Source organism: Micromys minutus (assembly GCF_963924665.1).
Source record: "Micromys minutus genome assembly, chromosome: 12".
Classification (NCBI taxonomy): domain Eukaryota; kingdom Metazoa; phylum Chordata; class Mammalia; order Rodentia; family Muridae; genus Micromys; species Micromys minutus.
The window spans coordinates 47,515,748-47,525,691 of record NC_137981.1 but is presented as its reverse complement, the minus strand read 5'-3'; the positions used below and the strand labels follow the sequence as shown (position 1 = coordinate 47,525,691).

The 9,944-nt window shown below is 44.1% G+C and overlaps 1 protein-coding gene across 1 annotated transcript; it reads right to left on the bottom strand.

Moving 5' to 3' along the window:
- Positions 1 to 443: 443 nt before the first annotated feature.
- NUDT15 (nudix hydrolase 15) lies at positions 444 to 6,104 on the bottom strand. Its single transcript, XM_080926415.1, has 3 exons — positions 5,773 to 6,104; positions 4,045 to 4,241; positions 444 to 2,238 (listed from the first exon to the last, which is right to left on the bottom strand). Exons 1-3 carry the CDS (start codon positions 5,925 to 5,927, stop codon positions 2,078 to 2,080), a joined length of 513 nt encoding a protein of 170 aa, XP_080782541.1. The 5' UTR covers positions 5,928 to 6,104; the 3' UTR covers positions 444 to 2,077.
- Positions 6,105 to 9,944: the final 3,840 nt, after the last annotated feature.

Genomic DNA, 9,944 nt, shown 5'->3' with positions numbered 1-9,944 from the left:
TAAAACCCACATGTTCCAGGCACCGGAGCACATGCCCCAGTACCCGTGCGGCAGAGGCAGGCAGATGTCTTAAGAGAACTAGGCCAGCTGATGTTGATGCTGGGTTCTAGGACAAGCAGCAAGCACTCTTAACCCATGAACCACCTCCCTAGATCCAGAAGCTTATGCGCCATACATTTATCATGCCTGAACACAAACATTTTGACAAATACATATGTATAAGTAAGAGATTTATATATACAGCACATTGTAATTTTGAAGAATAATGGTGAAAAGTTCAGCAAACATCCCAATTATTCAGTATTTTAAAAGAGCAAACTACAAATGTCAAGAGGTCAGTTCACAGAAGCAAGCGTCTAAAAGGATCTGTAGGCTAGTGCACTCAGGACCTCGTTGGGTGCCATTTTTTTTTCTAGTCTTGTAATTTTTGTATTACAAAAAGATGAGGTGAGACAAGTTTATTGATCATATAATAAAAATCAAATACATGTTAATGTAGTTTTTATAAACTATTGAAAGTCATTTTAGATTTTGGCTAATCTCTTCAATGTCTGACCTGACAGAAGGACGCTGACACTGCCTTTGCATTTGGTCTGTTACGGGGCACTTGCCTGTCGTGTTGCCCCATATTCAACCTCCAGTAACAAAACAACCCAGGAAACTAATGATGCACCAGCCACTTGGGGAACTACTGTGCACACTTAAAAGAGGGGTGTGTAGCTTGAATTAGCATCAGGGCAGCCAAGGCAGGATTGGAAGTTCAAGGTTATCCTCAGCTACAAAGTGAGCTGGAAGCCATCCTGAGATATATGAGACTTAATAAATTAGTGATATCTGACCATTATAAAAGGAACTCTGGGCTGTGCAGGCACAGATCTCTTCAGCCACCTGCCTGGGTTGTGCATTGGGGGTGTGGCCAGCACTCCCCAATCGTCTTCATTGGGTTTGCCTTGATCAAAGATTAACCCATGTGGAATAAGAACACTGGTTAAAGAACAGGACCCACAAGTAAGAATAAAGGGTTCATGTGGCACTGTACAGGACAGAGAGATGGCAGTGGTGAGAAGCCACCTCACATGAAGAGCTCAGCAGAAAGGCCAGTGACTGCCCAGGAACAGAAACTACATCAGCCAGAAAACTATGCTATGCCTGACCAAAGAAAGATAAAGGCACATGCAATCCTAGCCTGGACGCAGATCAGGATGAATGGGCTGGTCAGGAGCTTTAGCTGTTAATGTTAGCTAAGCCTGATGTGGTCCTTAGGTCAAGAACATGATTCTTTTAAACCCAAAGTCCCCTCTCAAGCCAGAAGCAGGTTAAAAACCAAATCACCCTCAGCTTTCACAGCAGCCAACATGGAGTTCTGCAGTGTTTATCTGTGAGACATTTCATTGTTCAATGTCTTACAGTAAAATTTTACAATCTAGTTGGGGGAAAGCAGCCAATCGATCCTGGGCTGTGATGCTCTGGAAAGTTCTTGACCTCTGGGAGAAGACCCACAGTAGGTGATTCAAGGCACTGCCCTGTGTCATCCCAACATACGAACTGTCAAAGGAAGATGCAGAGGACCTGGTTGCTAGTCCTGGGATCCACAGCTTAGTCCCATATTTATCATGGATTCTCTCAGGGGACTACAGCCTACTGCTTTCTGTAAGCTCTCTAGTTCCACGAACTGTCATTTAAGAATCTTTTCTAGCAGCTAGAAGTGAAAAGGAAAACCATCTAGCATGACATGATGGATGTTGCAGTTTGGCACACTGCTTTGGAACCTGAATGGCCGTATTTGGGTTCCGACCTCTATTTGAACTAGAACAAGGTGAGCTATCACGATCACCTCCGCACAGCTGACAACAGTCACTACACAGTGGTGCACATAATGAGCCACAAGCTCCTTACACACCTTTTATGTCTCAAGGACAATTCAGCAACACATCCCAGGAAGAGTTTCTTAAGGTTCCTGAATTACATCAGGAGACTGCAAATCAACTGGTGACCACACGGCTTATAGATAAAATCGAGTTGTCCTGAAACACTGAATTTTTCATTAACTGAAGATTTTTTTTTTCTTTTTTTTAAATCAAGGGATCTTCATGGTCCTTTCAAGGTGCTTTCCTTTGTACCCTTCCAGGTGGTTCAGGTCCTCTTTAAATGGATCATAGCCTTGCTCTTTTAGACAACGGAGAGCCCAGAAGAGCTGATCTAATGGAGGAAATTCTTCCCAAGGGATCCACTCCCAGCCTAGAAGAGAAAGAGACAGTCAGTACACACAGATGCCAGAAAGCAAGGGCTTTGCATTTGTTGAACTAAATATATATTCAGAAAAACGTTAGCTGAATTTACAAGTGCCTTCTCACTATTCAATCTAATAGCGATGTCTGCGCTACCTTGGCTGTACAAATAAATGAATGGATAGCTCTACCACAGAATGAAGAGCCCGAGAAGGGAAAGGCGATGGGGAAACACTGGACTGTTCCTCGTTTGTTTGTTTGAGACAGGGTCTCAAGGATCAAAGCATCCAGTCCTTACCTGAACTCATCTGAGGTGTCTACCATTCACAGATGAGAAAAATGGCCCACCATTAGGAAACTTGGCCAAGGTCACAGAGAACTGTTAGATCCAAACTTTCCCCTACCCTAAATGGGGCCACTGACTATGTCTAAATTACATTACAGGCTGGATTCCCATCAGGAATACAAAAGGATTGCTGGTAGACAAATGCAAGCCTAAAATCATCATTCCTCCAAAACTTGAGAATTGGGTTTCTGCCAGGAAGAGCCCCCCCGTTTATTTGCCTTATGTCTACAGCTCAGCAAATGCAGCATCTAGCTACCTATTAATATATCAAAGTCCTATAACCCACCCCCACTCTATAAACTTCCTGGAGGTTTTAGCTTACAGGCTTCCTCCCATCACTGACTAATTCTTTAAAACTGTCGAGGCTTTCCCCGTCTTTCACCATTCTGTGTTGTGTGTTTCGAGTCTGTGCCCCCCCCCCCCCATAGCCATAGCATCTTTCAGTTTCTCCAGATTAAGTCTTTTTCTAACATGGAGTGGTCCAGTTTGGTGGTTTCACTGTGCCCTCAGTCACAAGGACAATGCAGAACCATTACGGGAACACAGGAAGTCTGCATCTTACATCCCTTGGGATCTATGCATTTCCACATCTTTACATGTCTCTTCTCTGCTGTAACAGGACAGCTTGCAGACATTCCTTTCACACAGTTCTGCAGGTTGGAAGTCTAAGATCACGATGCAAGACTTGGTGTCTGGCAATGGCCCGTTTCCTGGCTCTCGTACTCTCTCAGGTGGAGGAAGTGATGAGGATCTCTCTGGGGTCTCTCATGTGAGCACTAATGCCATTTGTGAGCTCTCATGCTTGAATATGCAGCGCTCAATGCAGTCTTGCGACCAGTGGATCCTAGCTGTGGCTGCTGTTCTGGGAGGTGATGGGAACCTCAGGGTGTGTGGACTGTGCACAGCATCAGTGCCTCGGAAGACTCCCCGGGCCTTCTCACTCTGCCTCAGACCTGCTGTGAGGTAAGGAGATGAGCCCTTCTTATGGCTCCTCTAGGACATTTCATCTCGCCAAGGTCCCAGAACCAACAAAGCGCAGGCCCATGGCATGGGCTAGATCTTAGGAAATCAGAGTTGAAGGGATCTCCTCCTCCTTGTGCTGCTAATTCTGGACATTTTGTCACAACGGTGCAGTCTAAACTCTGTCCTCCAAATCCCAAAGGTCCTCCCTCCTGTCACCATCACCCAAGATCAGACTTTCAACATGGACTTTGTTTTGTCTCTCTTTGTGATTGTGTCTCTGTATGTAGCCAGCCTGGAACTGTCTACATAAACCAGGGTGGCCTCAAACTCCCAGAGGTCTTTCCTCCCTACCCCACAGGGCTGGGATTAAAGTCACCACGCTCAGCTCCAGCACAGGGGTTTTTGAGGGCACAGACACAAAGAGAATCCAATTCTCTTCATATGGCAGTGGTGCTCTAACTATGCTTCTCTGGAGAATAAACACATTATTTTGTCTGATTCTCTTACTTTCATTCTTCTCGGGTTCCATATTCCTTGGCTCCGAATCGTGAGCCATGTCCACCTCTCCCTTCATTAATACGGTGACATAATGGTAATTCTCTTTCTCAACAAAAGAATTTACCACAGAAGCAAAGCGCACGTTTTTCAGGTGGAGCCCAGCCTCTTCCCAGGTTTCCCTCTGAGCGCATTCCTCCCAGGTCTCACTGGAAAAAGAAACACAGCCTGCTCAGTGTGTGCGTGAGGTGAGATTCCTGGTATGTTGGCAAGTTATGGTATAAAGTAAAATCAACAGTAATTAGCTTATGCTTTAAAACGATCTAAAAAACCCTTCCATCTTGACATTATACATACTCTATATTTAGTGATTTGAAGACCCAAAGAGCTTTCTGTTAGACAAAACTTACGTTTAATCACCAGCATTAGTTCCCAGGCCTGGAGATACACTTAGACAGAGAGGGTAGTTTAGCGTGTCAGGTAAGAACCCAGGCTTTCTCTGAGTGCTGGAAGGACAAGCCTTTAATCCCAGTATTTTGGAGGCAGAGGATGGTGGATCTCTGTGAGTTTGAGGCCAGACTGGTCTACAGAGAGAATTCCAGGATATCTGAGACTATATAGAGAAACCCTGTCTCAACCCTTCCCCACCCCTAAAAAACAAACAAACAAATAACAGAAAAACAACCCATTATCACCACCAGCAAAACCCAGGCTTTCAAGTCAACTGTCCCCATGGAAAAGAGGAACATTAACTTTCTTACAGGGTTGTTGTGCTTTGAAAGTGCATCAAATGCCTTCCTCGTACTTCAAAATTCCAGTTTAAGCCTCAAAATTGAGGCCATTAGGCAGCAGAGAAGGATGCGATTAGTGTCAAGGGGCTTGGGGAGTTTGTGCTTCCAGGCCACATAGGAAGTACAGATTACCTTCAAGAGGAAGGAAGTTGTCAGATTGGTAATGTTTCCCTTCCCTATAACGGACAGCCAGTGAGAGGCACCTCCAGTGACTCAGTCATGCCATAACCAACACTCAGGAAGCTGAGGCAGGTAGATCTCTGTCTCTTATAAATAAATGACTCTATCACATAATAGTGACCCAGATAATTACGGAAAATAGGAAGTCTAGGATTTCCTTTTAAATAGTCTATAAACTCAAGTATGGTACTTGTTAGATAAGGTGTGGGAAGGCTTGAAGCTTGACTTTCCAAGTGTTTTATAACACGACATTATTTTATATTACTATACATTACTAAAGGAAACCACACTGATCTGGGTGAGTTAGATGCTTTATTTTAGGCCACACACTCGGATTAAAACACATTTTTTGAGCACAGCCAGGATTTCTTCACGATTGCATAGAAACTGACTTAGCTACTCTTCGCCCTCTGTGGGACTGATACATCCACGGCGCAGAACCAGCGAGGCCGGTCTCACAAAACTCTGATACATCTAAATCTCATGGGGCAAAAGGGAAGAGTCCTAGTTTTTCATAAACATCCACCTTTTCAGTAGGCACTAAGAAATACAAACGACTTCCACCTGCAGCCAGCAGAGGGCAGAGCGAGGATTTATGGGGCCCGGGTCCTGGAACAGCGGCCTCTTCTGGCGGGATCCTTGCGGACACCGGGACCATAGAGAACGCACGGAACTCAACTGCGCACTGACGCGCGTCACACGGACCGATAATGTGGTAAGGACTAATGATATTCCCCAAACTTCCGCTTCCCCAGGACGTCCCGCTTACCCGAATTCCAAATGGCCCCCAGGAAGCTGGAAACTGCCGGCTCCAAACGACCCTTTCCTTTTCCCCAGAAGGACGCAGCGAGGATGCTCACAGCTCAGCACCACCACGCCGACACCAACTCCCGGCCGCCGCCTCGGCTCCGCGGTAGCGGCCATAGCGGTTGGCTGAGGCCGGAAGTGACGTTAATTCCGCACGAACCTTCAAGCTGTACGGGAACCGGCCTGCGCCTTGCTTATTTCTGTGAATGTTGTCTCAGAAATCAGGGGTCGCCTGGTGGATAGTTTGTGTAGGAACAACCCATATACGCGACTGATTTAAAAGTACTCAAAGATGATTTGGAGAAGTAAATGAGACTAATTAATAAGTTCCGCTAGGATAAATTCATAGTTTAGAGAAAAACAAATTATACTAGATAAAAATACACACCAATTAAAACGGAAATATGGGAAGAAAATATGTAACCAGTTTGACTTCTTAAATCTTTGGATGAGTGGACTTATTTTAAAAGTATTGATTTATTTTTACTAATGTGTGCATAATTTTAGAAATTCAATAGTATAAAGCCCCCCAAGAACACTTAATCCCGCTTTCAGACGCGTTAAAATATTAGTTTTTATATTTCCACATGTATTTCTAAGTGTATACTTATTTTTTAACCTAAGTAATTGTCTTAGTGTTTCCATTGCTGTGAAGAGACACCATGAACAAGGCAACTCTTATAAAGAACAACATTTAATTGAGCAGAAGCTCTGGTTCCTCTTCAGATGGTAATGCGTCATACCAACTTTCCCGAAGTAACCTGGATGATATTTGTCACAGTTGCTCCTGTGGTGATGCATGCCTCCAGCATTGTCGTAGCCTCTTGGGTACTTGCTTACCGATGCGACCATGGCCGTGGCTCACGTGGCCCTGGAGTTTCTGAGTCTTCCTCAGTCTGAATGGCATGGGGGTGGCAGAAAAGGAAGAGAGCTGTAATTCATTTTTTAATAACTTCTTTAAACTTTCTTTGCAACTCAAGCACTAATCTAGAACTACCATTGTGCAGTTACTACATTGTTTCCAAGATGAGAACACCCAGCATGCACCTGGGCCATTAGGACTGTGCTGTGCTGTGACCCTGTCCCTCAGTTTCCAGTTGTTTAAGAATCATTACACCTGGGGCTGGAGAGATGGCTCAGTGGATAAGAGCACTGACTGCTCTACCAAAGGCACTGAGTTCAATCCCCAGCAACCACATGGTGGCTCACAACCATCTGTAATACTTCACTGGTAGAGATACTCCCTTTCAGTTCAGAAAGCAGGCGGACACTGAAAAGAAGATGACTTGGCAGTTCTAATAATAAAGTGGTTTTAAAATTGGAAATATATAAGGTAAAGAAGGCTACCACCTTCTTTATCCATCAAGAATACACAAGTGTAAATTTTTGTTCATTAAATGGTAGGGTACCTGGTTTCATTGGAAAACAAAACAAAGCAAAACACCAACGACATCAAAGGAAAGGTCCTGATACAGTAATAGTAGCTGCATCAGCATCCTACCCTTGTCAACAGTAGGTCATTCCGACTGAAAGCAAATAAGGAAACTTCAGAGTTAATCTGCAGCACGGGCGACATCTACAGGACGTCTAGCAGCTTTGGAACTTTCAGTCTATAGAGCGTTCTCTAAAACACAGCACAAGTTAGACCATGTAGCAAGTGCTGACTAATGCAGAAAAGCCCCTTGAAACAGTTCCTTGTTCCTGGTCATAACAACAACACTACAGAAAGTTGTAGACACTGGGGGATTGAGCAATACACTCTTTTTAAAATATAAAGTTTATTTACTTCTGTTTCTATTTTCTGTGTGTGAATGTTTTGCCTGCACATATACATGTGTATTACATGTGTTCCTGGTGACCACAGAGGCCAGAAGAGGGTATTGGATCTAGTGGAACTGGAGTTACAGCAGTTGTGAGCCACTAGAAGGTGTTGAACCTGGGTCCTCTGAAAGAGCTGCCCAAGTTCTTACCTGCTGGGGTGTCTCTCTGGCCCCACACAATATTCTCCTAAATGACCCATGGGATCAACTATGGAATCAAGGAGGCTTTAAAAAAAATTCTAATTATGCAACTCAAGGTTTTAGAAAAAGCAAACTCCAAAGCAACAGATAAAGAAAGGATATAAACTGCTGGGCAGAGGTGGCGCATGTACACTTTCAATACCAGCACTGACAGGAAGGCGGATCTCCGAGTTCCAGGACAGCCAGAGTTACACAGAGAAATCATGACCACCACCCCCCACGGCCATAAAACAACAACAACAACAAACAAGAAAAATAAATAACTAAAAGAGGAAAGGGACAGAAATTAACAAAAAGGAAACAGACAGAAAAACCAAACCCAACAGTACAGTTTTGTTTTGAATCAGGGAAACAACTTAAGCAATTCTCACAAGCAGTAAGACTGGTGCTGTTGGAGTCTCCACATAGCAATCTCCTGGACGGACTCGGTACTTAGTTCCACCAGATCTCTAAGCTAACACTAATGGCTCTGGTGTGCTCCACGTGGTAAAAAGGAAGGAATGCTACTACACGGTGAGGTTCAAGAATCTCCACACAAACCCATCTCAGTTAAGCAAGGATAGTTTACTGAATGCGAACCCCAAGACTTAATGTCCAGGACCACAAAAAAGAACTCCAGAGCTGAAATATGGCACCTTTCTGTCCTGAAAGCAGGCTTTTTTATAGGGAAAAACCAGGTTCAAAAGTTTAAAAGACAAGGAGGAGAGCAATCCAACGTTTTTGCTGGCTAGGCAGAGTATAACCTTTAAGCTGATTGGTCCTGAGGTAAGAGGGAGGTGGTTGGTAGTAAGCAGGCAATTTCAGAGCACTGAGATAACAGAGCATAAGTAATACCACCATGACTTTTTGGCTTATTAGTGGCATTCTTCCATGTCACCGATGGATAATTACATCTGGGAAGTGAAATCTGAGAACCTGAACTTAATTTCACCTTCTGAGCAAACTGGAGACTGAATACAAAATATCTACAGTTATGTTAAAAGGAGAAGTTCTCAACTCTACACCTCATCTCTGCAGTCACTGTTGCTATGACAGTAAATAAGGATACGGTCACATGGTCATTCTATCTTGTGATTTGTGAATCATGCTGATTTACAAAGAGACTGCACGGGTTTCCATTCTCGCTGGTAATGCACAAGCATTTCTATTTCCCCACGTTCTTGCTACAATCCTGTCATTGGGTTTCTCAAAGATAGTGTCTGACTAGGGTGAAACATAATCTCAAAGCAATTTTCCAGACAGCTAAGAGTGTTGGAGCACCTTTTCAAGTATTCATTGGCTGTTCACTTTTATTCTCTGTGAGAACTGTTCTGGTCAGTAAAAATACCCATGATCTTGAATTCTGACATTAACCTGTCACAAGCACCAGAAACAACCTCTGTCAAGTCTAGGTCTCTGCGACTTCCCTGTAGCGATGGAGGAAAGGGAAATTTCCTTGGCATTAAGTAAGGTAGCATGGGACACACAGCCCTTCTCATCTGCCCAGGACCATTGTTTCTTGTGGGCTTCTACGTTGTGTCTCCTTGTTGGCCTCCTGTGCTTGTCTCCATAGTTCTATGACACCATAAGCCTTTCTAGGCTTCCCCAGCCCTTCTAAAGTAGCTATGGGAATAAAGTTTACTTCCAGCAAGAAGATGCAACCCTCAAAGTATCCTGGAAGGATGAAGATGACTCAGTGCATGTGTGTGCATGTGTGTGTATGCATGCATGTGTGTAGGTCAAAGATCTTTCACTTAACTCGAATCTCTGTTGTTTGTCTTTCTGAACCATGTGCTCCAGGCTAGCTTTCCTGTGACCTCTGGCAGTTCTTCTGTCTGTCCCCCATCTTGCCATAGAACGTCTGGGGTCACAGACTTGTATTGCCACATCTTTCACATAGGTGCCAGAGATGGATTTTGGGCCACTAGGCTTTGTGCAGCCATTGATTTTACTGACTAGGTTTTCACCCTTGGAAAGAATTAAGACATTCTAATGAGACATTTATGCCCTTTCCTTTGGCTATCAAACTATTCAAATTATGAACACCACAGAAATTGGAACTTATCCTGAACTCTCATGCCAGAAGAAGGAAAAGAAGTAGCTCTAGAGCCAACCAGGGCAGGAACTTGTCTCC

Bases quoted from the DNA above. Each gene is read 5' to 3' on its own strand.
- NUDT15 (XM_080926415.1), bottom strand. From the start codon at position 5,927: ATGGCCGCTACCGCGGAGCCGAGGCGGCGGCCGGGAGTTGGTGTCGGC. The intron at 4,242-5,772 runs GTAAGCGGGACG...TTCTTTTTCCAG, and splicing joins GGGGGCCATTTGGAATTCGG to TGAGACCTGGGAGGAATGCG. The intron at 2,239-4,044 runs GTAAGAGAATCA...TTTCTCTTCTAG, and splicing joins GGAACCCGAGAAGAATGAAA to GCTGGGAGTGGATCCCTTGG.